Here is a 12560-nt window from a genome sequence, read left to right as displayed (position 1 = left end):
TGTATAGAGCTTTATTACGGAGAGCGTATATATAAAGCTTTACTGCGGAGAGCGTTCCTGTATAGAGCTTTATTTCGGAGAGCGTTCCTGTATAGAGCTTTATTTCGGAGAGCGTTCCTGTATAGAGCTTTATTACGGAGAGCGTTCCTGTATAGAGCTTTATTTCGGAGAGCGTTCCTATATAAAGCTTTATTTCGGAGAGCGTTCCTGTATAGAGCTTTATTTCGGAGAGCGTTCCTGTATAGAGCTTTATTTCGGAGAGCGTTCCTGTATAGAGCTTTATTTCGGAGAGCGTTCCTGTATAGAGCTTTATTTCGGAGAGCGTTCCTGTATAGAGCTTTATTTCGGAGAGCGTTCCTGTATAGAGCTTTATTTCGGAGAGCGTTCCTGTATAGAGCTTTATTTCAGAGAGCGTTCCTGTATAGAGCTTTATTTCGGAGAGCGTTCCTGTATAGAGCTTTATTTCGGGGAGCGTTCCTGTATAGAGCTTTATTTCGGAGAGCGTTCCTGTATAGAGCTTTATTTCGGAGAGCGTTCCTGTATAGAGCTTTATTTCGGAGAGCGTTCCTGTACAGAGCTTTATTACGGAGAGTGTTTCTGTATAGAGCTTTGAGCGTTCCTGTATAGAGCTTTATTTCGGAGAGCGTTCCTGTATAGAGCTTTATTCCGGAGAGCGTTCCTGTATAGGGCTTTATTTCGGAGAGCGTTCCTGTATAGAGCTTTATTTCGGAGAGCGTTCCTGTATAGAGCTTTATTTCGGAGAGCGTTCCTGTATAGGGCTTTATTTCGGAGAGCGTTCCTGTATAGGGCTTTATTTCGGAGAGCGTTCCTGTATAGAGCTTTATTTCGGAGAGCGTTCCTGTATAGAGCTTTATTTCGGAGAGCGTTCCTGTATAGAGCTTTATTTCGGAGAGCGTTCCTGTATAGAGCTTTATTACGGAGAGCGTTCCTGTATAGAGCTTTATTACGGAGAGCGTTCCAGGTTAGAGCTTTATTGCGGAGAGCGTTCCTGTATAGAGCTTTATTTCGGAGAGCGTTCCTGTATAGAGCTTTATTACGGAGAGCGTTCCTGTATAGAGCTTTATTACGGAGAGCGTTCCAGGTTAGAGCTTTATTGCGGAGAGCGTTCCTGTATAGAGCTTTATTTCGGAGAGCGTTCCTGGATAGAGCTTTATTGCGGAGAGCGTTCCTGTATAGGGCTTTATTTCGGAGAGCGTTCCTGTATAGAGCTTTATTACGGAGAGCGTTCCTGGATAGAGCTTTATTGCGGAGAGCGTTCCTGTATAGGGCTTTATTTCGGAGAGCGTTCCTGTATAGGGCTTTATTTCGGAGAGCGTTCCTGTATAGAGCTTTGAGCGTTCCTGTATAGAGCTTTATTTCGGAGAGCGTTCCTGTATAGAGCTTTATTTCGGAGAGCGTTCCTGTATAGAGCTTTATTTCGGAGAGCGTTCCTGTATAGAGCTTTATTGCGGAGAGCGTTCCTGTATAAAGCTTTATTTCGGAGAGCGTTCCTGGATAGAGCTTTATTTCGGAGAGCGTTCCTGTATAGAGCTTTATATCGGAGAGCGTTCCTGTATAGAGCTTTATTTCGGAGAGCGTTCCTGTATAGAGCTTTATTTCGGAGAGCGTTCCTGTATAGAGCTTTATTGCGGAGAGTTCGGTGCATGAAACACAACTAGTGGTCGGAGAATAATAGGACAGGGCACCTTTGCTGAATGCAGCGATCCGATTGGTTAAGTGATGGCACCTTTGCTGAATGCAGCGATCCGATTGGTTAAGTGATGGCACCTTTGCTGAATGCAGCGATCCGATTGGTTAAGTGATGGCACCTTTGCTGAATGCAGCGATCCGATTGGTTAAGTGATGGCCCTGCTCTACAATGAAATCTTGGGTTGCATACAGGTGCAGAATTAACACACACCTTTTTTCCCCCCTCACAGATGCCCAAGTATTAGGTCTGACGGACCCGCGCCTTTGCTACATTTTGGACGGCATCTTGTTCTTGTACGCGGTCATCGTTACGGCTCTTTTCTTCAAAGAGAAGGTCAGTCTCGAGTTTCCACAACAGGACCGGCTCTGTACCAGTGGATGCTGCTTGGAAAGATGATGCGTATGAAATGATGTCACGCACAGCCATACACATCTCAGGGACCTGTACTGCATAGCTTTAGGGTGGGGTGGCCAACTCCAGTCCTCATGGGCCACAAACGGGTCAGGTTTTAAAGATATCCCTGCTTCAGCACGGGTGGCTCAGTCTTGGACTGGACAACTACAGTCCTCAAGGGCCACCAACAGGTCAGGGACGTACTAGTGATATCCCTGCTTCAGCACAGGAGGCTCAATCAGTGGCTCCATCTTTGACAGAGCCACTGTGAGTCACCTGTGCTGAAGCAGGGATATCCTGAAAACCTGACCTGTTGGTGGCCCTTGAAGACTGGAGTTGGCCACCCTTGCTTTTAGGGTGTCATAATTTAGATCTCCCACTTGCTTTGTAGTGGGAGAGCTCAGCGTGGGAGACTAACTCCATGAGAACATCTTACACTGGGAATTGTGCCGCCGAACACTTCGGCTGACTGCAGGGACGCCTGCGACCCAGAGATAAGGGGCTTGGTTTCTTCTCATGACTTAAATGAGACAGCGGAAATGTAACGGGGCTTCTGCCGAACTCCAGCGTTCCTGTGCTAAGAAACCTTCATTTTTAGTAACAAATGACTGAACCAAAAGCTCCTCCCCCTCCAATCTAACACACGGTTTGTTGATTAATGTCATTTTTAAGTAATAGTTTCGTGCTTTCTTTAGTGGTTCTTTCCTTTCCATGGACGAGCTTCTATGGAAGCTTTTGCTTTAAATCCTTCTGCGACTAATCAGATTCTGGTCCCTGTGGCATTAGTGGGGTGAACGCAGAATTCCGTGGCTATAACAGGCTCTAATACTAAACATGCTGCACTGTGTAACAGTACTGACGCAATACCGATACCTGAAGTAATAAAGCGCTTACCTTATCTCATATCTTTGCATCATTGAACATATTTAAAGAAATACGTGAAAAAATATATAAAAATATATAAATATCTATCTATATATCTATGGCAAGTTGAGGACATTATATATATGTAACGGATTTTCTGGCCTAGCCTGACCCACCCAATCTCACATTGGCCCCTGTGGTCTAACCAGTCCCCATTACAGTGTAGTGTCTGGTGGTGCACCTGTTGGCAACAGGACTCCTGAGTCTCCCGCATGATGTTGTGTGGGGATTGCCAACCCAGACAGGCAGCTGAGGCAGTATACTTGAGTCCTACCTAGATCCAGTGCAGCGCCTCCACCTCATCAGGATCCCAGCGTCCGCTTGTGGATGGTCCTGGTGAGGAACTCCTCTGTGGTGCAGCCCCCTGTGTAATCACTCCACACTTACACACGAGGGTATAGTTTAACAGGATCATCTTTATTGACTTGCGGCGGCCAGCTGCCCTTCACAGTGGGTGTACTTAGCCTCTCATGTTCACCGCACTTCCCTTTGAAAGGTAGCCTCTCCTTAATTGGGGATCACCTATCTCCTCGTAGGGAGACAGTCCCTGTGCCAGGTCCCTGGTCACAGGGTCATAAGCGGTATTCTTCCAAGTCTGCACTCAGACTTGTTCCTTCTACCACCAACCTACTGAACTCTACTCCTCCAACTACTCAGCAACTACTAACTTTTGAGCAGTGCTGTGCCTTATGTATCCTCTGAGGGCTGGCACAACTCTGACATCACTAATCATGGATTCAGATCAATGGCTACAGTCATCTCTCCTGCTGACAGTAAGGCCTGGTATGGGCATGGCAGCAGTAATTATGGAGGTTTGCCCTCACACCCTGGTGAGGTGCCCTTTGTATGGATGGGAGTGGTCACATGCTCTGAATCCATGATTAGTGATGTCAGAGTTGTGCCAGTCCCCAGAGGATACATAAGGCACAGCACTGCTCAAAAGTTAGGAGTTCAGAAGTTGTTGCTAAGCTGTTGGAAGGTTATGTAAGAGGTCATGAGACAAGGAGCAAGTCTGAGTGCAGGCTAGGTAGGAGACAGCTTATAAGACTGTGACCAGGGACTATCTCCCTAAGGGGAGATAGGGAATCCACCAATGTGGGGAAGGACACCTTTCAAAGGGAAGTGCGGTGAACATGAGAGGCTAAGTACACCCACTGTGAAGGGCAGCTGGCCCGCCGCAAGTCAATAAAGATGATCCTGTTAAACTATACCCTCGTGTGTAAGTGTGGAGTGATTACACAGGGGGCTGCACCACAGAGGAGTTCCTCACCAGGACCATCCACAAGCGGATGCTGGGATCCTGATGAGGTGGAGGCGCTGCACTGGATCTAGGTAGGACTCAAGTACAGTACCTCAGCTGCCTGTCTGGGTTGGCAATCCCCACACAACATCATGCGGGAGACTCAGGAGTCCTGTTGCCAACAGGTGCACCACCAGACACAACCATGTAATGGGGACTGGTTAGACCACAGGGACCAATGTGAGATTGGGTGGGTCAGGCTAGGTCAGAAAATCCGTTACATACTGTATGCATTGGATGCTGGGTAACTTGTAGTTCACTCATCAAATGCCTGGCCAAGCCTCTTCCAAAGTACAACGGGATCATTAAATGGCCACTTCTGCGTTCTCTCTTCCAGCTGACTGCAAAGGCCCCCCCACCCCCATATGAGAAGGATGAGAACCTGTACAATGTAAGTACCGCAGGGACCTGGGTTTGGGGCAGGGCGGCTGTCCTACATGAATTGTGGGGTTTTCTCTCTCTCTCTCGGAGCACTGCGATAAGGATCTTAATGAGCGGAGCACACAAAGCGGCCTATTCCAATCTCTAGGGCGGCAAAGGGGTTGAGTGATGGTTTGCGATGCCATTTTCATAATACAAGAATAGTTTTTGTGTATATAGTATTGAGGCAGTAGAGAGCCCCCGTGTGTAGGGTTACGCTTGCCCTGGAAAGCTTACAATTTCATTTTTGTGTTTGAGGGAGAACAAGTCACAGGGAGAGCAGTATACTAACCACTCAGCGGGTGTGTGAGGGTGTGTGTGAGGGCGTGTGTGAGGGCGCGTGTGAGGGTGCGTGTGAGGGTGCGTGTGAGGGTGAGTGAGGGTGCGTGTGAGGGCGAGTGAGGGTGCGTGTGTGAGTGAGTGAGGGTGCGTGTGTGAGTGAGTGAGGGTGCGTGTGTGAGTGAGTGAGGGTGCGTGTGTGAGTGAGGGTGTGTGCGTGTGTGAGTGAGGGTGCGTGTGTGAGTGAGTGAGTGAGTGAGGGTGCGTGTGTGAGTGAGTGAGTGAGTGTGCATGTGTGAGTGAGTGAGTGAGGGTGCGTGCGAGAGTGAGTGAGTGTGCGTGCGAGTGAGTGAGGGTGCGTGTGTGAGTGAGGGTGCGTGTGTGAGTGAGGGTGCGTGTGTGAGTGAGTGAGGATGCGTGTGTGAGTGAGGGTGCGTGTGTGAGTGAGTGAGTGAGGGTGCGTGAGTGAGTGAGTGAGGGTGCGTGCATGAGTGAGTGAGTGAGTGTACGTGAGTGAGTGAGGGTGCGTGCATGAGTGAGTGAGGGTGCGTGCATGAGTGAGTGAGTGAGTGTGCGTGAGTGAGTGTACGTGAGTGAGTGAGGGTGCGTGCATGAGTGAGTGAGTGAGTGTGAGTGAGTGAGGGTGTGTGTGTGAGTGAGTGAGGGTGCGTGCGTGTGTGTGAGTGAGGGTGCATGTGTGAGTGAGTGAGGGTGCGTGTGTGAGTGAGTGAGTGAGGGTGCATGTGTGAGTGAGTGAGGGTGCGTGTGTGAGTGAGGGTGCGTGTGTGAGGGTGCGTGTGTGAGGGTGAGGGTGCGTGTGTGAGGGTGCTTGTGTGAGGGTGCGTGTGTGAGGGTGAGGGTGCGTGTGTGAGGGTGAGGGTGCGTGTGTGAGGGTGCTTGTGTGAGGGTGCGTGTGTGAGGGTGAGGGTGCGTGTGTGAGGGTGAGGGTGCGTGTGTGAGGGTGCGTGAGTGAGTGAGGGTGCGTGCGTGCGGGTGCGTGCGTGAGTGAGGGTGCGTGCGCGTGCGTGCGGGTGCGTGCGTGCGTGAGGGTGCGTGCGTGAGGGTGCGTGCGTGAGGGTGCGTGCGTGCGTGAGGGTGCGTGCGTGCGTGCGTGCGTGAGTGAGGGTGCGTGCGTGAGTGAGGGTGCGTGCGTGCGTGTGGGTGCGTGCGTGAGTGAAGGTGCGTGAGTGAGGGTGCGTGCGTGAGTGAGGGTGCGTGCGTGCGCGTGCGTGAGTGGGGGTGAGTGAGGGTGCGTGCGTGAGTGAGGGTGCGTGCGTGAGTGAGGGTGCGTGCGTGAGTGAGGGTGCGTGCGTGAGGGTGCGTGCGTGAGGGTGCGTGCGTGCGTGAAGGTGCGTGCGTGAGGGTGCGTGCGTGAGGGTGCGTGCGTGAGTGAGGGTGCGTGCGTGAGGGTGCGTGCGTGCGTGAGGGTGCGTGCGTGCGTGAGGGTGCGTGCGTGCGTGAGGGTGCGTGCGTGCGTGAGGGTGCGTGCGTGCGTGAGGGTGCGTGCGTGCGTGAGGGTGCGTGCGTGCGTGAGGGTGCGTGCGTGCGTGAGGGTGCGTGCGTGCGTGAGGGTGCGTGCGTGCGTGAGGGTCAGTGCGTGCGTGAGGGTGCGTGCGTGAGGGTGCGTGCGTGCGTGAGGGTGCGTGCGTGAGGGTGCGTGCGTGCGTGAGGGTGCGTGCGTGAGGGTGCGTGCGTGCGTGAGGGTGCGTGCGTGAGGGTGCGTGCGTGAGGGTGCGTGCGTGAGGGTGCGTGCGTGCGTGAGGGTGCGTGCGTGAGGGTGCGTGAGCGTGCGTGAGGGTCAGTGCGTGCGTGAGGGTCAGTGCGTGCGTGCGGGTCAGTGCGTGCGTGAGGGTCAGTGCGTGCGTGAGGGTCAGTGCGTGCGTGAGGGTCAGTGCGTGCGTGAGGGTCAGTGCGTGCGTGAGGGTCAGTGCGTGCGTGAGGGTCAGTGCGTGCGTGAGGGTCAGTGCGTGCGTGCGGGTCAGTGCGTGCGTGCGGGTCAGTGCGTGCGTGAGGGTCAGTGCGTGCGTGAGGGTCAGTGCGTGCGTGAGGGTCAGTGCGTGCGTGAGGGTCAGTGCGTGCGTGAGGGTCAGTGCGTGCGTGAGGGTCAGTGCGTGCGTGAGGGTCAGTGCGTGCGTGAGGGTCAGTGCGTGCGTGAGGGTCAGTGCGTGCGTGAGGGTCAGTGCGTGCGTGAGGGTCAGTGCGTGCGTGAGGGTCAGTGCGTGCGTGAGGGTCAGTGCGTGCGTGAGGGTCAGTGCGTGCGTGAGGGTCAGTGCGTGCGTGAGGGTCAGTGCGTGCGTGAGGGTCAGTGCGTGCGTGAGGGTCAGTGCGTGCGTGAGGGTCAGTGCGTGCGTGAGGGTCAGTGCGTGCGTGAGGGTCAGTGCGTGCGTGAGGGTCAGTGCGTGCGTGAGGGTCAGTGCGTGCGTGAGGGTCAGTGCGTGCGTGAGGGTCAGTGCGTGCGTGAGGGTCAGTGCGTGCGTGAGGGTCAGTGCGTGCGTGAGGGTCAGTGCGTGCGTGAGGGTCAGTGCGTGCGTGAGGGTCAGTGCGTGCGTGAGGGTCAGTGCGTGCGTGAGGGTCAGTGCGTGCGTGAGGGTCAGTGCGTGCGTGAGGGTCAGTGCGTGCGTGAGGGTCAGTGCGTGCGTGAGGGTCAGTGCGTGCGTGAGGGTCAGTGCGTGCGTGAGGGTCAGTGCGTGCGTGAGGGTCAGTGCGTGCGTGAGGGTCAGTGCGTGCGTGAGGGTCAGTGCGTGCGTGAGGGTCAGTGCGTGCGTGAGGGTCAGTGCGTGCGTGAGGGTCAGTGCGTGCGTGAGGGTCAGTGCGTGCGTGAGGGTCAGTGCGTGCGTGAGGGTCAGTGCGTGCGTGAGGGTCAGTGCGTGCGTGAGGGTCAGTGCGTGCGTGAGGGTCAGTGCGTGCGTGAGGGTCAGTGCGTGCGTGAGGGTCAGTGCGTGCGTGAGGGTCAGTGCGTGCGTGAGGGTCAGTGCGTGCGTGAGGGTCAGTGCGTGCGTGAGGGTCAGTGCGTGCGTGAGGGTCAGTGCGTGCGTGAGGGTCAGTGCGTGCGTGAGGGTCAGTGCGTGCGTGAGGGTCAGTGCGTGCGTGAGGGTCAGTGCGTGCGTGAGGGTCAGTGCGTGCGTGAGGGTCAGTGCGTGCGTGAGGGTCAGTGCGTGCGTGAGGGTCAGTGCGTGCGTGAGGGTCAGTGCGTGCGTGAGGGTCAGTGCGTGCGTGAGGGTCAGTGCGTGCGTGAGGGTCAGTGCGTGCGTGAGGGTCAGTGCGTGCGTGAGGGTCAGTGCGTGCGTGAGGGTCAGTGCGTGCGTGAGGGTCAGTGCGTGCGTGAGGGTCAGTGCGTGCGTGAGGGTCAGTGCGTGCGTGAGGGTCAGTGCGTGCGTGAGGGTCAGTGCGTGCGTGAGGGTCAGGGCGTGCGTGAGGGTCAGTGCGTGCGTGAGGGTCAGGGCGTGCGTGAGGGTCAGGGCGTGCGTGAGGGTCAGGGCGTGCGTGAGGGTCAGGGCGTGCGTGAGGGTCAGGGCGTGCTAGAGGATCAGGGCGTGCGTGAGGGTCAGGGCGTGCGTGAGGGTCAGGGCGTGCGTGAGGGTCAGGGCGTGCGTGCGAGAAAGAGCGTGTGAGAGAGAGCGTGTGTGTAAGTGCGTGTGTGAGAGCGTGTGTGAGAGTGAGAGCGTGTGAGTGAGCTTGTGAGTGTGTGTGAGAGAGAGAGAGTCAGCCGGCGAGTAGCTACATTGTGAGAACGTTGACTCACCGCTGTGAAAAAGCGCCTTGCGCAGTCTCACCAGTCCGGACGCTCGGTCAGGAGGCTGTCGCTCTCGTGTAGCGCTGCAGCGCAGTCTCACCAGTCCGGACGCTCGGTCAGGAGGCTGTCGCTCTCGAGTAGCGCAGTCTCACCAGTCCGGACGCTCGGTCAGGAGGCTGTCGCTCTCGTGTAGCGCAGTCTCACCAGTCCGGACGCTCGGTCAGGAGGCTGTCGCTCTCGAGTAGCGCAGTCTCACCAGTCCGGACGCTCGGTCAGGAGGCTGTCGCTCTCGAGTAGCGCAGTCTCACCAGTCCGGACGCTCGGTCAGGAGGCTGTCGCTCCCGTGTAGCGCAGTCTCACCAGTCCGGACGCTCGGTCAGGAGGCTGTCGCTCTCGTGTAGCGCAGTCTCACCAGTCCGGACGCTCGGTCAGGAGGCTGTCGCTCTCGCGTAGCGCAGTCTCACCAGTCCGGACGCTCGGTCAGGAGGCTGTCGCTCTCGCGTAGCGCAGTCTCACCAGTCCGGACGCTCGGTCAGGAGGCTGTCGCTCTCGTGTAGCGCTGCAGCCCAAGGAGAAGGGCAGCGTTCCTGTCTTCACAGGATTTACCACAGTTTAGTAGCAGGGACGCTTCCTAATAGGGACCCTTTCATAACCTACTTTAGAATAGGGTTTATTGAGCACTAGCCTACTTACCAGGAGTAATGAATTCTACCACAGCTCATATAAATAAAAAAACACTTTCCTTTAGGGGGGCGAGTCCCGTTCTTGTCTGGCGAGTAGCGTTTCTCATAATTTGTCGAGCTACATCTTTCTTATTACCTTAATAAGGACGGTTAATACAATTCAGTCACTTAAAACATCCTCTCCAACATTCAAATGGCACCCCCCCCTTACTCCGTTTTGAAACCCCCAAGTTTTTAGAGTTGAACATCGCTTGTTTCAGAACCCCCTGGTTTCTGAGATACATACCTTTGAAATGACCGAGATGAAGTCTCCCTCAGGGGAAACAAAATGGCTGCCAAATGTCAGGCCAAAAGGAAGCCATACCATCAGCTGAGGCTTCCTATTTAAATCCTCTTTAAAAACCAGTAAGTAATAGTGTCCGCTCCCCTGCGGTGAAGGTAGTGTTACAATCCTGTACAAATAAAGATACAAGGCGGTTAGGGGAGTGGCAGCGTGACATCATCATTTAACGATAAATCTCCCAAACCACAGCGGATACAGCATTACCATCAAGAATATAGGGAGGGGTGGGCAACTCGTGTCTTCCAGGGCCACCAACAGGTCTGGTTTTAAGGATATCCCTGCTTCAGCACAGGTGGCTCAATCGTTGGCTGGCCAACTCCTGTTCTCAAGGGCCTCCAGCAGGTCTGGTATTAGGGATATTCCTGCGTCAGCACATGAGGCTCAATCGGTGGCTCAGCCTTCGATTGATTGAGCCACCTGTGCTGAAGCAGGGATATCCTGGAAACCTGACCTGCTGGTGGCTTCCTGCTTTAGCCTCATAAAGGGTTATCATGTAGAATAGAAGTGTCAGTAGTGTCACAAAGGTCAGCGTTGCCGTAAGAAACGGAGGCGGCCATTTATAAAAAGTCCTGTGTACAAAGCGGTGGCAATAAATGAACGCCGTGTATCGAGGCGTTTATAAAAGTGCAAACGTGTTCACAATCGGCACGTAAACAAGATCCAGAAAACGTTCTGACTGTAGAGAGCGCTACGGCCTCCGGCTGTTTGTCTGCGCCGCGCACACAATGATGTAAGTGCTGGAAGTCACGCCATGTTTATCTGAAATGAAATCGCACAGAGAGCATGCTTCCCAGCCCCATATTTATACCGAGGGACACGACTGCTCATCTCGCACGTCCTGTTATGGTCTAATGCAGAGGCCACGCTAGGGAAAGGGTGGGCACTAAATAGCGCCCAGATAAACACGGAGTGAATAGCGCCCAGATAAACACGGAATGAATAGCGCCCAGATAAACACGGAATGAATAGCGCCCAGATAAACACGGAGTGAATAGCGCCCAGATAAACACGGAGTGAATAGCGCCCAGATAAACACGGAATGAATAGCGCTCAGATAAACACGGAATGAATAGCGCCCAGATAAACACGGAATGAATAGCGCCCAGATAAACACGGAGTGAATAGCGCTCAGATAAACACGGAATGAGTAGCGCCCAGATAAACACGGAGTGAATAGCGCCCAGATAAACACGGAATGAATAGCGCCCAGATAAACACGGAGTGAATAGCGCTCAGATAAACACGGAATGAGTAGCGCCCAGATAAACACGGAGTGAATAGCGCTCAGATAAACACGGAATGAGTAGCGCCCAGATAAACACGGAGTGAATAGCGCCCAGATAAACACAGAGTGAATAGCGCCCAGATAAACACGGAGTGAATAGCGCCCAGATAAACACGGAGTGAATAGCGCCCAGATAGACACAGAGTGAATAGCGCCCAGATAGACACAGAGTGAATAGCGCCCAGATAAACACGGAATGAATAGCGCCCAGATAAACACGGAATGAATAGCGCCCAGATAAACACGGAATGAATAGCGCCCAGATAAACACGGAGTGAATAGCGCCCAGATAAACACGGAATGAATAGCGCCCAGATAAACACGGAGTGAATAGCGCCCAGATAAACACGGAATGAATAGCGCTCAGATAAACACGGAATGAATAGCGCCCAGATAGACACAGAGTGAATAGCGCCCAGATAAACACGGAATGAATAGCGCCCAGATAAACACGGAATGAATAGCGCCCAGATAAACACGGAATGAATAGCGCCCAGATAAACACGGAGTGAATAGCGCCCAGATAAACACGGAATGAATAGCGCCCAGATAAACACGGAGTGAATAGCGCCCAGATAAACACGGAATGAATAGCGCCCAGATAAACACGGAATAGTGCCCAGATTAACACGGAATGAGTAGCGCCCAGATAAACACGGAATAGTGCCCAGATAAACACGGAATAGCGCCCAGATAAACACGGAAGGAATAGCGCCCAGATAAACACGGAATGAATAGCGCCCAGATAAACACAGAGTGAATAGCGCCCAGATAAATACGGAATGAATAGCGCCCAGATAAACACGGAATGAATAGCGCCCAGATAAACACGGAGTGAATAGCGCCCAGATAAACACGGAATGAATAGCGCTCAGATAAACACGGAATGAATAGCGCCCAGATATACACGGAGTGAATAGCGCCCAGATAAACACGGAATGAATAGCGCTCAGATAAACACGGAATGAATAGCGCCCAGATAAACACGGAATAGTGCCCAGATTAACACGGAATGAGTAGCGCCCAGATAAACACGGAATAGTGCCCAGATAAACACGGAATAGCGCCCAGATAAACACGGAAGGAATAGCGCCCAGATAAACACGGAATGAATAGCGCCCAGATAAACACAGAGTGAATAGCGCCCAGATAAATACGGAATGAATAGCGCTCAGATAAACACGGAGTGAATAGCGCCCAGATAAACACAGAGTGAATAGCGCCCAGATAAACACGGAATGAATAGCGCCCAGATAAACACAGAGTGAATAGCGCCCAGATAAACACGGAATGAATAGCGCCCAGATAAACACAGAGTGAATAGCGCCCAGATAAATACGGAATGAATAGCGCCCAGATAAACACGGAATAGTGCCCAGATAAACACGGAATGAATAGCGCCCAGATAAACACGGAGTGAATAGCGCCCAGATAAACACGGAATGAATAGCGCCCAGATAAACACGGAATGAATAGCGTCCAGATAAAC

General features: G+C 53.5%; 1 protein-coding gene across 2 annotated transcripts in view; it reads left to right on the top strand.

Moving 5' to 3' along the window:
• CD247 (CD247 molecule) overlaps window positions 1-12560 on the top strand; it is a 185243-nt gene that overhangs the window by 134187 nt on the left and 38496 nt on the right. The window contains exons 2-3 of one of the 2 annotated variants that reach the window (XM_075593615.1): window positions 1941-2044; window positions 4666-4719. In XM_075593615.1, coding sequence (XP_075449730.1) covers window positions 1941-2044; window positions 4666-4719 — 158 coding nt within the window. Of the gene's footprint in view, window positions 1-1879; window positions 2045-4665; window positions 4720-12560 lie in introns of those variants that run through there. The other variant, XM_075593613.1, reaches the window with a different exon arrangement.

Source organism: Ascaphus truei, chromosome 3 (assembly GCF_040206685.1).
Source record: "Ascaphus truei isolate aAscTru1 chromosome 3, aAscTru1.hap1, whole genome shotgun sequence".
NCBI lineage: Eukaryota > Metazoa > Chordata > Amphibia > Anura > Ascaphidae > Ascaphus > Ascaphus truei.
This window is presented reverse-complemented; position numbering and strand designations above follow the sequence as displayed.